The sequence below is a fragment of the Podarcis erhardii genome (assembly GCF_964252035.2).
Source record: "Podarcis erhardii genome assembly, chromosome: 7".
NCBI classification, from domain to species: domain Eukaryota; kingdom Metazoa; phylum Chordata; class Lepidosauria; order Squamata; family Lacertidae; genus Podarcis; species Podarcis erhardii.
Genome location: NC_138511.1, coordinates 60405108 through 60427971, shown reverse-complemented (window position 1 = coordinate 60427971; position 22864 = coordinate 60405108). Strand labels below are relative to the sequence as shown.

Here is a 22864-nt window from a genome sequence, read left to right as displayed (position 1 = left end):
GGCGGCTAACAGATTGAGGTTGAATCCTGACAAGACAGAAGTACTGTTTTTGGGGGACAGGAGGCGGGCAGGTGTGGAGGATTCCCTGGTCCTGAATGGGGTAACTGTGCCCCTGAAGGACCAGGTGCGCAGCCTGGGAGTCATTTTGGACTCACAGCTGTCCATGGAGGCGCAGATTAACTCTGTGTCCAGGGCAGCTGTCTACCAGCTCCACCTGGTACGCAGGCTAAGACCCTACCTCCCCGCGGACTGTCTCGCCAGAGTGGTGCATGCTCTAGTTATCTCACGCTTGGACTACTGCAATGCGCTCTACGTGGGGCTACCTTTGAAGGTGACCCGGAAACTGCAATTAATCCAGAATGCGGCAGCTAGACTGGTGACTGGGAGTGGCCGCCGGGACCACATAACACCGGTTCTGAGAGATCTGCATTGGCTCCCAGTACGTTTCCGAGCACAATTCAAAGTGTTGGTGCTGACCTTTAAAGCCCTAAACGGCCTCGGTCCTGTATACCTGAAGGAGCGTCTCCACCCCCATCGTTCAGCCCGGACACTGAGATCCAGCGCCGAGGGCCTTCTGGCGGTTCCCTCATTGCGAGAAGTGAGGTTACAGGGAACCAGACAGAGGGCCTTCTCGGTAGTGGCGCCCGCCCTGTGGAACGCCCTCCCATCAGATGTCAAAGAGATAAAGAATTACCTGACGTTCAGAAGACATCTTAAGGCAGCCCTGTTCAGGGATGTTTTTAATATGTAATGCTGTATTGTTTTTAATACTGATTGGGAGCCGCCCAGAGTGGCTGGGGAAACTCAGCCAGATGGGCGGGGTATAAATAATAAATTATTATTATTATTATTATTATTCTAACCCTCAAACCTGAGGTCAGATATGTGTACAGAAGCAAACAAGCAAAATTGAAGTTACCTCTCTGTCCCTGGATCTACAAAGGCCTTGAGAAGTGAGGAGGTCAAGTTTGCTGAAGATACTGTGATTTAGTAGATTTCCAAAAAGATTTCTCCACACTGGGAGATATTGGAGTCATGACGTATAGCTCAATAAACCCAGAATGTAGAAACTGTGAAAGATGTTACAAAATCACTAGAAAATTGATTTAAATTGTAACTACCAATATCATTAGGGACGCGGGTGGCGCTGTGGTCTAAACCAGAGCCTAGGGCTTGCCGATCAGAAGGTCAACGGTTCGAATCCCCGCAACGGGGTGAGCTCCCGTTGCTTGGTCCCTGCTCCTGCCAACCTAGCAGTTCGAAAGCACGTCAAAGTGCAAGTAGATAAATAGGCACTGCTCTGGAGGGAAGGTAAACGGTGTTTCCATGCGCTGCTCTGGTTTGCCACTGTATTCAGCTGCTTGGTAGCAACCGAACACTCTCATCTCTATTTCGATACCACAAAATAATTAAGAACAGCCACAGTACAAAAGACTGAAGACACTCTTCTTTCTCCTGATTATATCTACTACATATAGTTCACTATGAATTATCCAGATAACCAAGTGAACTTAACAGACACTTTTGAAATATGGGGAGGAGACCCTGCCAAATCAGCAGGAAAGAGCATTTGTTCTCAAACTCCTTAAAGGACACATTACACATGCTGGCAAGAAGGAAAGAATTAGAACTGTAAATTCAGTCCATCACTGGAAAACAAAATTTGTGCCCAAGATATGACACACCAAGAAGGAATTTTGAAACTGAGTGCTTTATAGCAAAGAGACACCCAAAACAACTTGAAATAGTAAATCATTCAACCAATCAGAAGAAGCACACTGTTTTGAGTATATGAGACCTAGGCTGCGATGGGGTCTCAGCTTTTTGCACTGGTGCCAGTTAACTCTTACATCACACTCATTTTCTCTGTCACAGCCAAACAGAACTGTGTCTCTCTCTACTTCCCACCACAATGAAAAACAATTACTTCTGAAAATGGCAATGAGCCACCTTAAGAAATAACAGTTTTTTGGATTAGGTTTGCAGTTCTGTAAGTTCCAGTAATGTCTATGGGACATCAGAATGTTAATGTATTTTTACACAGGAAAAGAATTAAGTTTGTGGTGTAATGGCAGCTGATCCAAGACAAGCTGATCAATACACAGCATTGCAACTCCAGCATATAAAGACTACTATGCTATGTATTTAGAGTTCTACATTAGTTGCAAGCTCACATGTTAATGCTTTACAAATCCTTTTAAAAAAGATGTCTAGACAGCCTTGAAGACATTTTTTAAAAATTAAGAAGAAAAATGTGGCAGACCTTTTGGGGAACAATTTTCAATGATTCACTGATGCAGCTACCTTTAATAACAGCAATTGTTTTACTAGACTATCTTGTTAAATGAGCCAGAACTAGTACTAAAATAGTTTTTGTGTAATGGGTAAATACAAACTGTGATGATGGTGACTCAAATCACATGCTGGTGATAATAGGTAATTGTTTTTAAAGTGCACCTTGCATAAGTAAAAAATTGGCTGAGAATTGCATTTCTTATTGGCCTGCTTCTTTGTTCTGAATTCAATATAGGATGTCAGTTTAATAAAAGTTTTAATAATTCACACTTGAAAATAAGGATCATAATCTTTCAAAACTCAGCTGCACAGTATCCTCAGAGTCACTTTTGTACCTACTGTATTTATCATGGGCCTCTTAAAACTGAAGGTATGCCCAGATTGAAACAAGCTGGAAAGATCTGGCCACCGTGCTGCAGGAGGGATGTGCAGAATCCCAGACTGCATTACTTGGCCAAATACATAAATATAATTCTGCTCTCTGTAACTTTTGAAGGTACCTTTTAAATATCAAACCCTAAGAATGCTGCTTGTTTTGTAATCTAGTCAAATGCTGAAGCAGTGCTATCACTTACATTTATCCCTTTGAATCTTTGATCCAATTGATTTGCAGCAGTCTGAATTGGATGGCAACAAAATTATGTTGCTCTGTACTTTTTCCTGCTCGAAATCCTTTGAGGCTTAGTCAAGAGGACAGAAACAGATCCAACAAGAAAGCTACAAGCAAAGAACGCACTGAATCCTTTATTCTCTTTTAACAATGACAGTGCCTCCCAAAAGGCAAAAATGTATCTTACTCTTGCTTTTTAGAATTGTACTCTATGTACAGCTCAGGACCTGCTTGTCCTCAGTGTATAGGAATTGTAATGATTTGATACTATACAAAGCCTTACATAAAAGTTTTTCTGTTAACAGAGCTTTAGAAATCATTTTGGGAGACTAAATTTATGAACACTGTGTCTTAAAACATTTTGTTCATCATTCTAAAAGAAAACATTTCATTTTCTGGGCCTTCACATCTCTATAAACAAGATCTGACCATCACAAGGGATTTAAGATTAAATCTCTGACTATCAGATAACCGAATTTGTTTGAATATAATTATTCACGTTATTGTATTCTTTTTTCTTATTTAAATATTTCATTTCAACTACTACATTCAAACATACATTGGAAATAAACTTTTAAGATAAAGAAAGAGGAACTGATAGCAATAATTTAGAACATGGGACAATGAACACTGCATGAAATTTAATGAGTTTTGTTCCCTCTCCCCTTTTCTCAGCTCTTTTAATGGAAATGAATGCTTTATGTCTGCTTAACTGTTATTTTCTGAATAATAATTTGTTTTACTATAATATTGGTTTCTGTTTTTGCCCATTCCTCATAAACTAGCAAAACCAAAGAGATGCTAGTTTAGCAGCTTGTAGCCCCATTTGTAAAAAACAAAAACAAAACTTTAATAAATTCAATTTGTAATTATTGTAAGGAACTGAACTTGTAATATAACAGACATGATCATTCTATTGCAAACCAAGTTATGCATAATGCATTCTAGGTTCCTAAACTAACAAAGTGGTTTTCAATATGGAGCACTGGAAACAAAACAAAAAATTGCATTTCCCCCAGAAAAGTTGTTTATCTCCCCCCCCCAACAGTCACCCCCCAAAAAACTGTCCCCCTCTCCATGGCTTCAAAATTTCTGGAAATTTTACGTATCTGCTCAAGTTAAACTTTAGGCATTCAATGACATTAATCCATCTCCAAGGATAGAGTGTGAGGGCTCCTTGGAATCAGTCTTAGTCTTAGATGACAGGGGAGGCAGGGTGTTTCTAACTTCCACTTCAGAAGTTATAATACTGGTCATAAAAAAACCTAGCATGCATCTAGAAAATGTCAACAATTATAGTCTGGTTGACAACATGTCCTGAGGAAAGTGCTTCAATAAAAGTGTTTCTCTATATCCATTTAAATCAGGCTACAGGCAAGGTTTTAGGACAGAAACTGCCTTGAGCAATTTGTAGGATGGCTTTTTCTGAAAACCAAAGGGTTCAAAACCCTGTTGATTCTCTTGGACCTCTCAGGTGCTTTTGATGTCATTGACCATCAGGATAATATATTGGAACTGTGTGCTTGAGATACCACATAGTGATGGTTCTCCTATTTGGATGGCTAATTCCAGAGAGTTCTGCTGGGGAACTGTGGCTCAGCCCCTTAGTTATTACACTCCAGGGGTCTACACAATTCTATTCCCCTCCCTGCCCCTAACGCTGTTTAACATAAAACTGCTGGGAGAGGTCTGCAGAGATTTTTCTTGAGGTATCATTAATACACAAAAAGGCATCCAGCTGTTTCTCTTTTTCATCTTTTAGGTGAGACTTTTGTGCCCTGAATCAGTGCCTAGGTGTGGTAGAGGATTGGATAAGGGTTTATTGACTGATATTCAATCTAGACAAGATGGAGGTACCTTGGTACAGTGGTGCCTCACAAGACGAAATTAATCCGTTCCGCGAGTCTCTTCGTCTAGCGGTTTTTTCGTCTTGTGAAGCAAGCCCATTGACGGCTTAGCGGATTAGCGCTATTAGCAGCTTAGTGGTTTAGAAAAAGGGGGGGGGAGGGAAAACCCCCCCCGCAGGAACTCGCAAGTCTTGCGAAGCAAGCCCATAGGAAATTCGTTTTGCGAAGCACCTCCAAAACGGAAAACCCTTTCGTCTAGCGGGTTTTCCGTCTTGCGAGGCATTCATCTTGCGGGGCACCACTGTAAGTGGTTTATCTGACCAGATGATGGTGTTAAATTTGTTCGGGAAAAATTGCATTCTCTTATGCATTAGGGCCACAGTTTAGGGGCTAGTATTAACTCAATATTGTCACCCAATATTTACGTGACCTCTGTGGCTCAAAATGCCTCTTATCAACTTGCACTGTAAGAAAGCTCTTCCTAATGTTTAACCTAAAACCCTTTTCATGTAATATGATCCCAATGGTTTGAGTTCTATTCTCAGAAGTAAAAGTAGTAAATAGTTTTATGAACTATGTCAGGGGTGGGGAACCTCTGGCCCACAGGCTAAATCTGGCCAACCAGGGTCTAAAATTTCATTTGCTAGGCCTCTTTTCCCAAATCATGCCCACTTACTAACACCTACGATGTGAGGAAGACAGAGATGCAGCTGTCAATGCACAATTAGGAGCATCATTGAAGTGCACTCCTAATATTACATTGGTAAAGGAAAGCAGGCTTCAACTGTACCACCTAACAGCTGGTGTGTGGCAGAACCAATGCCTGCTCAACAGTCTGCACAAGTGACCTATCCAAGGGAGTTTTTAGAACAGAAAACCCCTAATTTCCATGCCCTACTGAAACCAGACTTAACTACAACATTCTCTTCTGTTTTTGGGTCCTGTAAAGTCCTGCTGGCAAGGGTAGGTAAGCTGCGGTCCTGCAGTGTCCTTGGACTACAAGGCCACGTGGAGTGGGAGCTGCAGCTACAAAGAGCTAGGAATTAATCGTCATCATCTAGATCAGTGTTTCCCAACCTTGGGTTCTCCAGCTGTTTTCGGATTACAATTCCCCCACCACCACCACTGGTCTTGCTAGCTAGGTATGATGGGTGTTGTAGCCCCAAAACAGCTGGAGAACCCAAGGTTGGGAAACATTGATCTAGAGGACCACTCCTCACACTATGTAGACACAAGCTAATTCGTATCTAATTGCAGCTCCCTTTTAGAAAAAGAAAAGCAGAATGCCGATGGGGAAGACGGAATGGACAGATAATAAACACTGCACGCAAGGGGGGGTTGGGTGCCGTGGCACCTGACTCAAGAGGGGAAGCGGCCCCCTCACCCGATCGCGCGCAGACTTCTTTAAAAAAAATATATGTCGGCATCCATTCAATCGCGAAAGGAGAGGGCAGGACCAGAGGTCGCCTTCCCGGTACCTCTCCCGCCAACACTTCTAGGTGGATTTGCCCAAACCCCGTCTGATTTTCGGGGGCGATTTTTTAAAAAAAGCCCCGATTCAGCTCTGCTATCAGAAATAACGGCCCCCTCCCTTTACCCCTTGGCCTACTCGCGAACCGACCTCCTCCCAGGGCACGCGATACCCCTCCCCCACTCGCCCCTCCCCCCCCCCACAGCTCCACCTCAGCACCCCCCTGCCTGGGGTGTGTGAGGTAGAAACATAATCCTTCGCCATCTTTTTCGATCTTAAGGGAGGGAAACAAAAAACAACAACAATCCCTAGGCCGCGGCCTCCTCCTCACCGTTCAGACGCGGCCTTCTTCTCTCGCCCGCCTTTGCCTACCTCACAGCTCACCACCGCAGCAGGAGCAGCAGGCCCAGACGTCCTGCGCGCGCAGCACTACCAGCCAAGAGCGAACTAAGTGAAGCCGCTGGGAGATGTAGTTCTTCCGCCCCCCTTGCCTATTTGCACCGCGAACGGCTTTCACGTCATGTACTACAAGAACCAGCATGCCTCTGCAGGAGCCCGTCACCGACTATCTTCCGCCCCGCCGACTCTCGCGCTGTCTCTCTAAAGGCAAGTTCCTCCCCCTTTTCCAGCTCGCGCGCTCTACGTCCGCAGGAGCCACCCTTAGGCCTGATGGGAGGTGGAGTCTTTTTCAGCCCAAGCTAGACTAGCTGGCATAGAAGTATCGCCGAGGAGGGACTACAATTCCCAATGTTGGCGAGAAAGTCTTTAGGGTGGATATGCTCTCGTAACGCTGGCGCAGGATGTTGTCTTCTTTATAATATAGTGAGGCTCCCTGTGCAGGCTTCGAAAAAAAGTGGCATTTTACGAGGGGCCAAGAGGAGAATTTATATGAGAGGGCAGTCTTTCCGTATCATGCTTGGTTGCTTAATTTTATTTTTTTATTCTTATGATCCCTTGCATTTATATCCTACCTTTTTCTCAAAGGAGCTCTAATGTAGCATACAGTACATGGTTCACCTCCTCATTTAACCCCCATAACCACCCTGTGAGGTAGATTAGGCCCAAAGCCACCCAGAGAGCTTCATGGCCTATTGGGGATTTGAACCTTGGTCTCTCCCAGGTCCTAGTCTGATACTGTATAAGCATTATACCACACTAACCCTCAAGTGCCTCAAAGTAATAAACAACAGCATTAAAGTAGATAAGAAAGGGCAATAAGGTCACCCCAAAATAAGTACAGTACATTTCAAAGCCCTTCCCACTAAACTTAATGTCTGTGGCCTTTGCTTTGTTCATCCTTTATCTACCTGCCCTCCCAATAAAAACAAATCCTGGGTAAATAATAATGTGTCCCCTCATGGATAGGCTGAGTGAGCCAAATTCACTCCATCTGTTCTTTCAAGTTTGTCTTATTTATTACATTTATACAGTTTACCAACTTTTCCTCCACATTGTTCAAGGTAGTGTATATGGTGCTCTCCCTCCACATTTTATCCTCACAACAACTCTGTGTAGTAGGTTAGGCTGAGAGGCAGTGACTGGCCTGAGGTCATCCAGTGAGTTGCATGACTGAGTGGGCTTTATGAAGCCTGTTATCCCATACCTTAGGTTTTTCTTTCATAGGTCAGCACTCATAAGCACTACACTATACTGGTTCTAAAAAGAGGCATGGACAAAAATCTGGACAAAAGTGCCATACAAATCCATAGCAGCAATGACCAGAGAAAGACCACTTAAAATTGCACAGAGCTGGAACCTAATACCTAGAAGCCTAGGCTATATAAAACCGATGAGTTCTCCCATGTGTTGGAGAGGATGTCCTGCTATAAGGACATACAGTATCAGCAAATGTGGTGGAGTGTCCCAAAATTGAAAAGTTATGGAAAAAAGTATTTACAAAAATATATTTGATTACAGAAACATCTTTAATTACAATTACAAGGCAGACAGTCCCCATGTCCCCAGGACTAGCTCTACTTAACTCATGTCATCACAATGCAGTATGTATTGTATTGTATTGTATTGTAAAAGAACTCATAACACATCTGTTAACTGCAGCAACAACAACTATTGCCAGGACGTGGGAATCATTACAATTAACAATGGACCAATGGTATAATGCAATTTGACAAACAACATTATTGGAAATAACATATTATTTAATTAATTAAAAATTAAAAGTTGTAAGAGGCCAAAAGAAAGTCAACAATTTTTATTTTTATGCATTCAGGTGTGACTTTACTGATTACACAAATAATGAGGCATATGGTAAAACACCCATATTTTATAGCAGTCTGTACATGAAGTACATATTTTTCGCTCCCCCGCTTGATGTTTTACAAACAGTTTTTCTTTATATAAATATAGATATATGAACTGCAAAGAGAAGCAGCACATAGAATAACCCAATTTATTAGAATCAAGTTGGTCATATTAGTTCATGCTGATTTTAATAACATTTTGTACAGTAATTAATCTGTCTAAAGTGGTTTTCAAACTGTACAATGGTTTGTGTATATTTTTGGAAACCAATTTTGGAAACAATTTCTTCAAAGGAGAAACTTCAAAAAGGAGTCTATACACATTTTAAATAAATAGAATAGTGAGACTACAAATTGCACTGTTAGTGGTCACCATGTTGGGACTTCACATCCTTGATCTGCTATAAAGCTCACTAGGTGACATTGAGCTAGTCAGTGCCTGAATGCAGTCTACTTCACAATTTATTATGAGGATAAAGTGAGGTAGCCCACATACTTGTGTATGCCATGCTAAGCTCAATAGAGAAAGGATGTAACACAAAGGCAAACAACAGTAGACCATATAGGAATCAATGCCAGCTTCCGTTTGATGGTGGTTTGGGGAGGGAGTGCTTGTAAAAATTATGAGGATTCATGAAGGTCCTGGTTCAGTGCCATAACTGCTGCACCACACTGACTCTCATTTTGGTAACACATTGGAGCAGTATTGTTGTTGTTGTTTCGTCGTGTCCGACTCTTCGTGACCCCATGGACCAGAGCACACCAGGCACTCCTGTCTTCCACTGCCTCCCGCAGTTTGGTCAGACTCATGCTGGTAGCTTTGAGAACACTGTCCAACCAGCTCGTCCTCTGTCGTCCCCTTCTCCTTGTGCCCTCAATCTTTCCCAGCGTCAGGGTCTTTTCCAGGGAGTCTTCTCTTCTCATGAGGTGGCCAAAGTATTGGAGTCTCAGCTTCAGGATCTGTCCTTCCAGTGAGCACTCAGGGCTGATTTCCTTCAGAATGGATAGTTTTGATCTTCTTGCAGTCCATGGGACTCTCAAGAGTCTCCTCCAGCACCATAATTCAAAAGCATCAATTCTTCAGCGATCAGCCTTCTTTATGGTCCAGCTCTCACATCCATACATTACTACTGGGAAAACCATAGCTTTAACTATACAGGCCTTTGTTGGCAAGGTAATGTCTCTGCGGCATTTTAGAAGCTAGCCTACAGTGCCATTCTGGGCAGCAAAAACAATTGAGTGCAGCCTATTACTATCAACTGCTTTGCAAGGAGTTTGGCTCCCCCATCCCCTTTGAGTTTGAAGCTTCCAATGTAGAAAATTTTCCCAATGCAATGCCATCAAGTCACCAGACGATGGCAGCATTGAACAGTGAGTTAAACTTAAGCACCCTAAACAATTCATTGGCACCCATTGACATGCTAGTGCTAATCAAACCAAATCAAAACTATTGTTATCTTGGGGTGAGATTTAATCACATACCCGCAATGCATGTAGTACAATTAAAGCTGATCTAGAGCTCCTGCGAAAGAAACCTGCTTTACTTAAAAACTGGGCTTTTTACAATAAGGAAAGTGGTTGGGAAATGCACTGGAAAGTTTGGGATAACACTTGCTCAATGCAACTTCATCTAATTTCCTCACAAACAAATCAGGATGAATGTTCATTATATAGCCAAGATCCTCTAAGCTCTCTGCAAACAAATAAATCTATAGATTCATTAAACAACTGTTGTTGTTGTTTTAAAACACACACAACAACAACAACCCTGCTTAGGGAAGTTTTTAATATTTAATGCTGTATTGTTTTTAACATCTGATTGGGAGCTGCCTAGAGTGGCTGGGGAGACTCAGCCAGATGGGCGGGGTATAAATAAATTATTATTATTATTATTATTATTATTATTATTATTATTATTAACAGGAACAACAGGAACATTAAGAATACTATCTCACATTTAAGACCAAGACTCCCTGGGTTGTGAGTGAGCTTTTAAGTTACTCAGAATCTTTTATCAGACAGTATGCTAAAGATAAAAGCAAAATAATAAGATGAAAGCAAACACCAGTTTGGGGTGGGATGGGATTCGGCACTGCCTGCAGTTTGTTTGAAGTCTGAGATGCTGTTGGAGGAAGTTTGTGCAGATGAAGAGGATCAAAATCATGCCTTACCAAGTTACAGTTAAGTTGAAAAAACATGGGTGTCTTATGATTCCTATTCTTATTCTGCATAACATGGTATTAAATAATGGTTGAGTATTTCTCCATGATCCTAGTGCAGCCCAGTTATATGCTTGTAAGGTCACAGGAAGGAGCAGTGCTGCCAATCAGGTAGGGAGGGGCAACTACCTGGGGGTAGGGCCAGGACCTGATTGGCAGGCAACTGACCAATCAGACTGGCACAGTTTGGAGCCCCCCAGAAGCAGCCAGACCAATGGGAATGCTATATCAGGAACCTTAGAAGCACCACTCTCTGCCTCATCTGCTCAGGAAGTCTAATTTCCCCTGGCAGTATTTGAACTAGTGCTCCTGGGAGTATGTCTGCATCCTTGTTTTAGTGTATCCACAACTTAACTGACTATCCCCTTTTCAATTAATGATGCCTTGTGGGAAAGAAGGAAAGAAAGAATTGAATTGGCAGCCTCCTGTATATATTTATGTGGCTGTTCTGCAAACTGTACATGGTGTCACATGAACCAGTAACTTCCCCAAGGTGTTGATGGCTGCTTTAACAGACAACACCACAGGGCTCCTTTGGCTGTGCTGGTGGTTGCGTGTAGTTCTGTGTTTCTTGTCTGTTGTAGGTGTGGTGACTTGACAGACATGGCCACAGGGTGGCTTCTGTTAGTTGGCTGGCTCCCTCCATCCATGTGTGGCATAAGTGACACAGTCCCTAATTGGTGGGCATGTATGCTATCTTTACACAAATTGTGTACTTTCTGGTGGTGGTGTTTTTCCTGATCTGCCTGCGCTGAGCATGCATTGGATTTAGCAGCTGTCCTGGTGTGGTATAGCTTTGGTTATAGAGTAATATGAATACTAGAGCTTAATTTCTGTCCTAGAACATGTAAATAACAGTACCACTGAGTATGTGCAGAGAGTCTTGCTTCCTGGTTATGCCTAAACTGCTCCCAATAGGAACGAGGGAAGCTGTCTTTTACTGGTCCATCTTGTTCAGCATCTTCCACACTGACTGGTAGCAGCTCTGCAGAATTTCAGGAAGGGAATTTCTCCCAGCCCTACCTGGAGATGTCAGGGATTGAACCTGGGACCTTTTGCATGTAAAGAAGATGCTCTACCACTGAGCTACTGCTTTCCCCCAAGAATGGGACATACTTTGCAAATGCTTTGTTGAGCTATTGCAAAGGGGCCACTAGGATAGCAACAGGTTTGTTTTTGCCCAACGGCTTTTTACCAGAAAGGATAAATATGGATTAAACAGGCTGGTATTTTGATGCCAGGTATGTGTATGGGCGTTGCACTTTTATTCTTCTTGTTTGTCTGCATGCAGAGCGCCGATTTCACGATAAGCACCTGTCTAGAAGCGCTGGCACTTGTGCCCCAACAGCAGCAGCTCTGCACCTCCAGCTGGGCTCGCCCGCTCCCTTCGCAGCAAGGTGGGCCAACGCGAGCAGCTCCCGCGGAGCGAGCCGCTGTCTGCCCCCGCCCCCTTGTGCAAATCCAGCGCTCCTAATTGGTTCGGCTTGTGGCACGGGCGGGGCTCGGGGTGCCAGACGCGATATAAGGGAGCGAGCGAACAATGCGCCTCGATCCCGACTGGGTCGCTTTGGGGGGGCGGGGAGGCGGGAAAAGCCGCGATTTCGGGAGCGGAGTGGGCGAGCGAGCGAGCGCAGAAGGCTCAGCTACCAAACCAGGCGGCGGCACCGCCTTCTTAGTTGAAAGAGCCCGGAGCTTGCACTTTTCCAGGCGGAGGAGCGCGCCCGCCCGCCCGCCCGCCCGCGCGCTGCGCTCAGGTGAGCTCCGGTCGCAGGTGGGACGCGGACAAGCCATGGAGCTCGACCCGCCTCAACTGCCTCAGGCGCCACCGGCGCCGCCCTACTTCTACGACCACCACGAGTCGCCCGGCGACGACTTCCACCGCTCGAGCGCGCCCAGCGAGGACATCTGGAAAAAGTTCGAGCTGCTGCCCAGTCCGCCGGCCTCGCCGCTGGCGCCGGGCCCCGCCGAGGACGCGGCCGCCGACTACCTGCTGGAGCCCGGCCGGCTGCTGGGCAACCTGAGCGCCTTCGTCCTCCGCGACTGCATGTGGAGCGGCTTCTCGGCCCGCGAGCGCCTGGAGAAAGCCATGGGCGAGAAGCTGACCGCCAAGCCGCTCGCCCAGGGCCCGCCAGCCGCCGACGCCGCCCAAGCGCCGCACGACGCCGCGCTAGGCGGGCTGTGCGTGGCCCCCGGCGCCGTCTTCGCCTGGCCCGCCGACTGCAAGCTCCCGCCCTCCTCCGGCTCCGAGAGCCAAAGCGAATCGGGTAAGGCTGCCTCCGGGCCGGGGAGCGGGGCGGCGGACCGCGCGGCACCCCCCACCCCCCCAGGGGCACCCAGTCCTGCAGCTCTGGCTGGGCGCCGAAAGTTTCTCTCCCGGGACAAAAGGCTCCTCTCGCTCTTAATTTCCCGTGGCGCCCCTTGGACTGCGCCCCCTGTCTTCCCAGGTCTCCGTGCAGAATTCTGCAGTCCCCTTGGAGGGATCTTTAACTGCAAAATTCTCCGAGCTCTTGTATTTACTCTGCCCCCCTCCCGGCCCACTTCTTCACCAGAGGTTCTACTTTCAGGGGGAAGTGTGCATTGCCGTCCCGGCCCAGCTTCCCAAGGCTGCTGCTGGGACTTGCATAACGTGGTGAGCCCAACCCATCTGTCTTGCTTCCTCCTCCAACCTCTCCCAATTTAGCACCCTTTAGCACAGCCGGCGGGGGAGGGGGGTGCCTGCCGCAGGACCGAAAAGAGAAGAAAAGGCGCCACTTGCACAACTCCCTCCACCACTCCAGGAGGTTGGGTGGGGGGACCCAAGATAGAGAGCATTTCTTTGCATTTCAGCAGGACGGGCTTCTCCAGAGTTTCCTGGTTCAGGTTGTAAACGCTGTCTATAAACCTGTGTTTATTGAAAAAGTTTGGCTTTGTTGGTGTTGCAGGCTTCTTATGCTTGTGGCGTTTGGAGAGTTGCCACAGTGGACCTGTGATGGACAAAGGCTCTGGAAGGATTTAACCTGGGAAATACAAGAATTGTCTTGCAAATCCCCCTCCCACAAAATGTTGAATGCAGCCTCAGGTCAGGTTCTGCAGCCAAGGGGAACCAGCCATATTATGCATGTTATAAAAGTTTTGTTGCGTAAGTGCCCACATCTATGCTTATAAGTGAATCAGTGGACATGTAACCACTACTTTGCTGAGTTTGCTAACCTAGATCAGTCCAAAACAGCATCTCCACTGGCTGGTGCTGGTGGGAGTTGTAGTCCAAAACATCTGGAGGGCCCAAGGTTGGGGAAGCAAAGTCATTCCCATATGATTATTGGCACAAGAGTTGCTGTTAAGCTACCCTCTGATGGAGGCATGCAGGGGCAGTGTGTGTGTGAATGGGATCACAGATCATAAAGACCACCTTTCTGTCTTTGAAGTGCTCTAGGATGTAGGAACATTAGGGCACAGAATCATAGAGTTGGGAGGGATCCAAAGAGTCATCTAGACCAACCCCTTGCAATGCGGGAATGAACATCAATGGGGAAGAACTGTAATTCTTTGGTAGAGCATCACCTTTGTATGGAGAAGGTTTGAAATTCGATCTCTGGCATCTCCAAGTAGAACTGAGAATCTTTCTTTCAAATCCTAGTAAGCTGTTGCAAGTCAGTATAGAATCTAGACAATACTAACTTGGTACAGTATAAGGTAGCTTCCTATGCAGGATTGAACTACTCACAGCTAGAAGCCTGCCTCTGTCTTTTCAAGTCTCTAAGGAAGGAAATTTCACAACCTCTTCCTTCTCCCCCAGCCCAGTTTGTTTGGCTAATCTGATCTCAATGCTTTTAAATCTTAAGTTTTTAAAATGCTTTCATTTTGTTTGATGTACCATACCTCGCTTGCACATCCAGTCCTCATTTGTAGGCAAGCCACAGAATAATACCAGGGGTTTCTGTACACACCAACATATTTAGGGGGCAATCTTCTTTGTGAGCCTCTAGCAACCTTTGCCAGCCTGGTCTGTCCCCCCCCCCCCCCCGCAAACTCTCACCTGCTTCAGGTTGTTTGGACTGCAACTCCCAACAGCCCCAACTAGAACACCACTTGAATATTGTGTTCTGGGTTAACATTGCTATAAATAAACTTGTGGCATGTGTTATCCCTTGAAAAACTGACATAGCCTTGAAATGGGCACACTTTCTAATACTCTGGCCTTGTTGTTAATCCTTGTAGGGCTGAGTCACTGGGTAAGCAGTGACTGCTTATATGACTCACTACAGAGCTTGAATAAGGCTTGGGTTGAGAAACAAATTGGGTATAAGATTTAATTACATTAGGAGAAGCAGGTCTTAATCTCAATTAGCAGAAGGGGCGGGGAATGTTATTGATTTATTTAATTGTGCTTGCCCTTGCTGACCTGGACTTTTCACCCCCATCAGCATCTAGGCTCCTCCTTCAGATACTGGTTTTTTTTCCAGCCAGTCACATGATTCCTGGGACAAAAAGCAACAGATGCAAGTGTTTGTGTGTGTGCACTCTCAATAGCTCACTATGCCAATGAGAGAAGGAGGGTAGGTAACAGCAGTGTTTCAAGCACTGCTATTGGCTGATTGCCAGGATGCTTGGAGAAGGTTGTTCTCACTGAGTCACATTTTTTTATTAATGGGAAAGTGTTGATTGTTTGCCCAATGCAAGTTTTAGAAGGAGAGCACTTAAAAATGCAAAGCAAGTGGGGGGAAGGCAAAGTGGGGGCATAGCTGGCCTGTGTTCTTTATTTATAAATTAATGGAGGCAGAAACAAGGCTTAAACAATGCAATTGGGGGCACCAGATAGTGTGCACTATGGATGAGAACTTATGTGGAGGGCTGGGAGGGTGTGGGGCACAAGCCCTGCTGAAACTGAGCCTGCTGCAGGAGACCTTTCCCTGTCCATAGAATTAAGCAGTGCCCACTGTACGCTCTGCTGCTACCATTGTCTGGCTGTGATTCTCCATTTGCCATGGACTTTAATGGCTTGGAACCTCTGGCACAGAGATGGGGTAAAATAACACTGCTGACTTCCGTCATGCCATTCTTCCCCAGCCTTGTGCTCTCAAGGTCTTTTGGACTACAACTCCCATCAGTGCAGGCATGCCAACTCTAGGGGGCCAAGGTGTCTCATTATTGGTTGGAAGGAGGCCAGTTGCACACCTCAGCTTCAGTGGCTGGCTTCTACAGACGACAACGTTGCATGTGTGACATTGCACAAGCACAATGCGCATCTGCACCCTCAATCTTGGATGTGGGTGGGTGGGTGTGCAACTTGCCGCTTCTGCATCAGTGCTGGCCATCATGAGCTGACTTGATAGAAGCAACAAATTCCTTCCACCCATGTTTCTGAAGAGTATTAAAATTTTTGCACCATTCCCCATTTGTGACATGAGGTGGTTTTCTTCTGCATATGATGGTGCTTAAGCTTTTGAAAAAGGAGGACAAGAGTATCTTGCACTCTCCTGGGGGCCTCATGGTAGCGAGCTGTCACAGAAGCTTGTAAGAATGGTTTTTAGACATTTGTCCCACAGAAAACGGTCTATGTGCCTTGTTTCCTGAAAGCAAGCAAGAGGACCCTTAGTAGGTGACATGTGAAATGCTGGAGACATGCTTCGAATGACTCCAACTCTTAAGTAGGCACGACGCCACCTTCTGTGTAACTTGAAATCATTTTCATTGTGTATTTCCGTGAAAAATGTGCCTCCTGTAGTTTTCTCCACAAGGGCCCTTGGTCAGTTTCTAGGAAACATTGTCTATGTGCAACCTGTCACAGGCTGTCTTAGGCATACAAGTTCCATTGTCCTCAGCAGAACTTAATTCCAGCCAACACAGATAGGGAGAAGCTTTCCTCTGAAAGCTGTTGCTGCAGTAAACCAGATGGCTGATTTCTTGCTCATGCAGACTAGCGGGACTTCCCTTGAACCGATCTCTTTGTTTTCTACTGTGATAACCTTTCCCCTTAAACTTATTTCTTTAAAAAACTCTGACCACTTTGTCTGAAGGCTGTATAACTTGAATCTTTTGAAAGTCACTCAAGCCTTCTGTGCAAAGGCCTTTAAAGGTCCTTCTCTTCCCACCCCCTTCCTGTATACTGGATGGGGAGCTGCCGAGATCCTTTCTGTGCATCTCTGGCTAAGTGGGGAGGGCTGCCCACTGTGTGTGTTGGGGAGGTTGTTTGTGCAGGGGAATGGAATCCTTTGAACAGGATTTACTACTTCTGAAAAGTAGCAAATCCCTCCTGAAGTGTGAAGCTGTAGGGGCAAAGGCCATCTCTCCCCATTCCCTGCTTCATTTACAATTCCAATGGGCAATGAAAGAGCCTTGGGGGGTGGAGGGTGGGGGAGAGATAGAGCTTTAGCAGTAAACTTTGTTCCAGGCCAATGGTGACTATTGCCCCCAGTCTTTTTAATTGGGGATGGGGAGCATAGGAATGCCTTGATGATGGCCTGGCCTTTTGTCCCTTACAACTGCCTTTGGGAAAGCCACCCCCTCCCCTCTAGGGACACAAAGACAAAAAACCTCCATTCCATTGCAATTGTTAACAGACCCTTGGGGACAGAAATGTTCATCCCTCCCCAGAATTGAAGCTCCCAGTACCACAGGATTCCTGCAGGAATTACATTTGCTCAGGAATTTGCAATAGCACCAAGTCAGACTGCTTGAGAGAAGGTAGATCAGACCGCTCATCCTTTCGGTAAATGCTAAAGGTTAAGAATCCAGTCTTTGCCCTCAAAATAAAGCAGCTTACAGGGTGAGATTTGAATCTGGAGCCATGCCCAACACTTTATGGAGTGGGCAATAAGTACATTAGGATGCTCTAGTAGTAGATTGGGAAGGACTTTTCAGTTTGCCTTTTAAAAAAGAAATGAAAACCTTCTGGTTGGCCATGAGCTAATGACTTATCTTTCATCTTGGGTGTTCTTCATATGAAAATGAGCACTACTTGGTAGATTTTGATGTGGTGTTTACCAGTTTGAGTTGTGTAGCTTCAACGTTAATTTAAAAGCATACTTATTCTGCTCTTTAGGCAAAAAGATAAATGAAAACAAGGAGGGGAAAAGAAAACAAGTGAACTTGATAATCAGTTCTTAAAGCTAGTTTTCATCTCTATATATTGCTTATGAGGTGCAGAAGGAACCTGGCTCAGCAGGTGCATCTTAAATGACCCCTTTGCCCTGCACGTCACCCCCTGGCTTGTGCATCTTCCTAGTCCTTTCTTACTTCTGCTGTATGTGGTAGCTTCAGGAACCAAAAGAGATGAAGAGACCCACCTGTCCCCAGTTGGCCTCAGTGCTCAGTAGTAAGACATCAGTAGACGGGCTCTTTGCTGATGCTGCAGAAACAGATTTCATAGCATCCCTGGAGCCAGGAATTAAAAGAAAGGTGGGGCTTTGCCTTGCCCTTTTGTTTTCAGTCCCCTCACCCACCCACCCTGTCCACAACATTTGGTGCAGGTCCCCATCTCTTCTTCATCATTCTCCACTGATATTTGAACAACCTTTGTCACCACCCTGTGTGTGTGCATGTGCAAGTTCTCCATTTGGGATTCAGGAAGGAGGAAAAGTAGAGAGGCTTCAGTAGAAATCTTTAGGAAGCCTTTGATAGCTCAGGTCTGGGAAGGTGATGACTTGCCCCAATGTGCTGCTCCTTCTGTGATGCAGCTGATGTTGGTTACTGCTTCCCAGATTTTTACTTAAAATGGAGCTGCATGGTTTTATGCTCCTGAACACCTGCTCCCCTCAAAATGCTTGGACCACTACCTTGTTACATCTTGCAATGGCATAGAAAGATTGGTTCCTTAGTTAGACACCTCATGCAGTTCTGTTTAGAATAAGGAACTGGGAATCGGTCCCAGACCCTTTGAGGAATCCAGTTCCACTTGATGTACAGAGCTGGCTTTGAAGCAAAGCAGGTTGAGTCTAGTCAGTGAGGCTGCCTTGTAACCTCAGTACAGCTTGAATGTATGTATGCTGCCTTGATTTTCGTGGGGGTAAAAAAGTGGGGTGATAAAAAAGTGGGCTATAGTTCCCATCATCCCTGTCCATTGGGATGGAAGCTGTGGTACAAAACATCTGGGGGGGGCACCTGGTTGGCTGCATGAAACCCACCCTGGTGTGCTAACTTGTGTGTTACTATCTGAAACAGCCTGTGGTGTTTGCCAAGGTTTAATGGCTTGTACCCTCTTGTTTGTACACAGAAGGGGAAGAAATTGACGTGGTGACGGTTGAGAAGAGGCAGTCGCTGGGTATGAGGAAGCCGGTCACCATCACTGTGCGGGCTGACCCCTTGGACCCTTGCATGAAACGTTTCCACATATCCATCCACCAGCAGCAGCACAATTACGCAGCCCGCTCACCACCCGAGGCTTGTTCCTGCACGGCTGCCTTGGAGAAAAGCAGTCAAGAGGAAGAGGAGGAGGAGGAGGAGGAGGAGGAGGAGGAGGAGGATGGTGGTGCACAGTCCCTGAGACAAGTGGCAGAGCCTTCCTCTCTTGAACCTTTCCTCCTGAAATCCAGGAGCGCTCCCAGTTCAGACAGTGAAGACGTGACCAAGCGGAAAAACCACAACTACTTGGAGCGCAAGCGGCGCAACGACCTCCGCTCGCGTTTCCTGGCGCTGAGGGACCAGGTCCCTGGTCTCGCCACCTGCCCCAAAACCCCCAAAGTGGTGGTATTGAGCAAAGCTTCAGAGTATCTGCAGTCACTACTCAAAGCAGAGCAGCAGATGGTTGCTGAGAAGAAGCTGCTAAAATTGCATCAGCTTCAGCTGCTGAAACGGATTTCGTACCTCAAGAGTGTGCATTAGCTGCCAGGAACTCCAAACTGTTTGCCAGCTTGATCTCTGCACTTTTTTGTGGGGGGGGGGACCAAAACAAATTGGTTTGTTGACTTGCAGATCCCAGAATGCAATGCAGCTGGTGCACACAAATGGGGGCTTGCATTCCATACGCTATTTTCCACCCTGGTCTTCTCTCTTAGCCAGTTATGGGTGCTGGAGAATCTCCTAAGTTGTGCAGGAGTGATGATGATCAGGGCAGTGGGGTTGAGCGGTGTTTAGCTACTCAGACTTCAGCTTCTACAGCAAAATGCTGACTTCTTCACAGGCTGAATGAACCTCCATTCCAGTTGGGATCAACAGAAGCCTGAGTGCTTCTCTGGAAAAGCATCTTGTGGAATACTTCACAATACTTTCTGACAGAGGGGCCTGAGTCAACATTTCTAAAGCTGGGGCAAAGATGGACCCTTCAGTTGTCTCTCTCAAGAGGCTTCTTCTGTTTCCCCCAGTCAAAGTTGGATTGTAAACACTGGCTATGGATAGTTCTACATATCCTCTTTTCTCCCCAGGCTCTGCTTCTTGCCACTGGCATTTAAGAAGACAGATATCTTGTGCAATTTGTTTCTTTTTTTACAATGGTCCTACGCAATAGACTTTTTCCCACCCCCAAGCACACTCCCCTGCCCTATTTTCCAATGTTGTTTAGGATTGACAGCTCTCTTCCCTTCTTGGAATTTATTATGGGTGAATTTTTAAATGTCGCCACCTCTGATGTCGTGGCTAGGGCTTATGGGAGTTGTAGTCCAAAACATCTGGAGGTTACCAGGTGGAGAATGTCACATTATGTGAAGTTATTTCACAGCTGACACTTGAAGACAGCTTAAATCTGGCTATTGCTTGAGATCTACAGCTAGATAACCCCTCAGGCTAAGATCAGTGCCTTTCACACTTGAGGTGGAAAAAAATATTGGCAAGATCTACACCATACACTTAAAGCACATGACTTCCCCCACCCAATCCCCAAAGAATCCTGGCATCTGTAGTTTCTCACAGAGCCAAAATTCCCAGCACCCTCAACAAACTAAAGTTCCCTGGATTCTTTGGGTGAAAACACGTGCTTTAAAATGTATGGTGTGATTCTGCCCTTAATAGCATCAGCATAATAGACCCCAAAGTGGATTGATTTCAATGGGATTAATTCAGGTGAACTTCTAATCAGTTGTGTCCAGTGATGAGACCTGACTGCTGTCTTGCTGTGTCAACCTTGAATCTGCCCCTCAGGGGTAATTCCTCTTTCTGAGATGGAGGGGTGCAGAACCTTGTCTCAAGAACTGTTAGAGGCTTGATGTGTACATTTAAGACATTCTCTCCCCCCCCCCCGCCCCACAACTGCTCTTTCACTGGAATTGCACTGAGATCACCTTGGATTTCATTTACCTCATACTTATTTTTCCACTTGGGCAATGCAGCTGCTTGTCTTTGGTTTTGTATATCCTAGAATCCATTGTTGTGACTGCCTGATTCTTTATACTGGATGGCTTTTTTAAGATATACTATTTTTATACTTTTTTTTAGAAATTATTTTGTAAAATACTTGTTCTTTCTTTCCTCCCAGCTTTTCAAAGATAAAACGGTGGGTAGAGGGCTCTCAGTACTGCTTTGTAGATGAGATCGTTCAAACTGAGATTCAGGAGGAAAAAAATACTTCTGTTTTGACTAGAAAATGATTTCCTAAGTCAGGGGTCTGGTCCCAAGTTTCAAGCACCAATAATGAGACTATTAGACATCTTAAGGGTGTTTTGGTAGAGTGGGTGGGTAAGGGAGTCCCTAGATGGGAACATTGTAATTTCAACTGCCCCCTATAGAGAAGTTTTCTACTGAAGGTGTCCTACTGATTCTTAAGACTAAGAGAAGCCTTTCCCCCTCCCCCTTCCCTTTCTCTGGAAATAAAAGGGCTGCATGAATATATTTTGGGGAAAATGTGCAGTGTGGCGTTAATTGATGTTTACTCACAGCTAGGTTCCACTGTGTCGCCCCCAGGAAAGGGAGCACCTCAGTCCCATGCATAAAGAGAAAGAAAGCAATGATAATGTGGTGATGTGTTTTTTGCTCTGGTTTTGCCAGGTCCTTAACAGCTTTTGTTGAGCTGGCTGGGGCTACCCCCTCTCCCTCCTTCCCTTTTATGCAGATCCCTCCCACCCATCCTCCTTTGTCTCTTGGGTAGGGAGAGGCCAGAGCTGGAGGTGATGGATGACCCTTTATCTTGGCTTGCACACAGTTTGGTGGGCGCAGACTGGTCTCCCACAATGCATTGGGGACTCCTTCAGGCGTTCTTTGACTGGCCCGCTGGAGCCTCAACGCTGGGTGGTCAGACTTAGCACTTTCTTTGTTACCTCGCACTTCTTAAATAAACGGAATCTCAAAAAGGACAGGCTGAGTCTGCTTTCCCCCCTCCCTTTTTGAGCCAAGGGATATATGTGAGACCCTTATCTGCAAAGATAAATCAGTTTTCGTGTTTGTAATTTAGTTGAATGCATGTTTGTTTAGTTATGTAGAGGAGGGGAAGAGGAGAAAGTTTGGACAATATCCTGGAAAAAGAGAACCAGGGGAGCATGGTTCTGCCATGTGATCCAAAGGAAGAGCATGGGAAACGGAGAAGAAGTAGGAGAGCTGTCATAGCCCACAGCTGAATCAACCCATCCACATGCAGCTAATAAGAGAGAGTGTAGGCAGGAATTCTTTCTGTGCTGCTCTTGATGTGTAGTGATTCTTTTATGTTTATATAGGACCTGGGGGGATTTTACAGTATTCTATAGGCTTATGATGATCTTGGGATAAGAAAAAGACATAAATGGAAGACAATATTTCAGCAGCAGTAGTAGAAAATGTAAAAAGCTGTGTATTTGAGGTGATTAACTGTATTTGCACATCATCTTTCCTCTGCTGGGAGATGGACCAGACCCCCTCTGAAGCACTGAGGCTAGATGAACTTTGGGATGCTTTCAGCTCTGATTCTGTCAGAGCCATCCTGGTTCTGCTTAGCTCAACAACAACCTCTAATAAAAAAGAAAAACCCATCACTATCAGAGGCAGGCTCTTTCACGGAGAATCAGCTTGCACCATTAAGAAGTTCATCCTTGTGTTTAGTCTATACAGTATTTCTCTACCAGGTCAGGTCCTATCATTGGAGCCAACAGATGGTGACCATTTGTTTCTATGACAGCCACCTTCACAGTTTTGAAAGGCTCTCCTGTCACATCTTTACTTCAGACTTCACCTACCCACTTCCTTCAACATTTCCTCACAGGACTGTCTCCAGGCCTCTCACCATCTTTGTTGATATTCTCTGGACACATTTAACGTTGCTGATATCCTAAAACCATTGTATCCAG

General features: G+C 45.5%; 2 protein-coding genes across 4 annotated transcripts in view; one reads left to right on the top strand and one right to left on the bottom strand.

The window, feature by feature from the left end:
• Positions 1–6699, bottom strand: part of THRAP3 (thyroid hormone receptor associated protein 3) — a 43701-nt gene extending 37002 nt beyond the window's left edge. For 2 of the 3 annotated variants that reach the window (XM_081870374.1, XM_081870377.1), the window contains exon 1: positions 6555–6699. The gene's annotated coding sequence lies outside the window, so the exon portion shown is untranslated. The remainder of the gene's footprint in view (positions 1–6554) is intronic. The other variant, XM_081870375.1, reaches the window with a different exon arrangement.
• Positions 6700–12269: 5570 nt separating this feature from the next.
• Positions 12270–21901, top strand: MYCL (MYCL proto-oncogene, bHLH transcription factor). The gene is made up of 2 exons (XM_081869972.1): positions 12270–12967; positions 18895–21901. Exons 1-2 carry the CDS (start codon positions 12493–12495, stop codon positions 19500–19502), a joined length of 1083 nt encoding a protein of 360 aa, XP_081726098.1. The 5' UTR covers positions 12270–12492; the 3' UTR covers positions 19503–21901.
• Positions 21902–22864: the final 963 nt, after the last annotated feature.

What these genes read in the sequence shown, in the direction of transcription:
- MYCL (XM_081869972.1), top strand. Translation starts at nt 12,493, where the DNA reads ATGGAGCTCGACCCGCCTCAACTGCCTCAGGCGCCACCGGCGCCGCCC. An exon ending in CGAGAGCCAAAGCGAATCGG is followed by an intron (nt 12,968 to 18,894) that starts GTAAGGCTGCCT and finishes GTTTGTACACAG; the next exon opens with AAGGGGAAGAAATTGACGTG.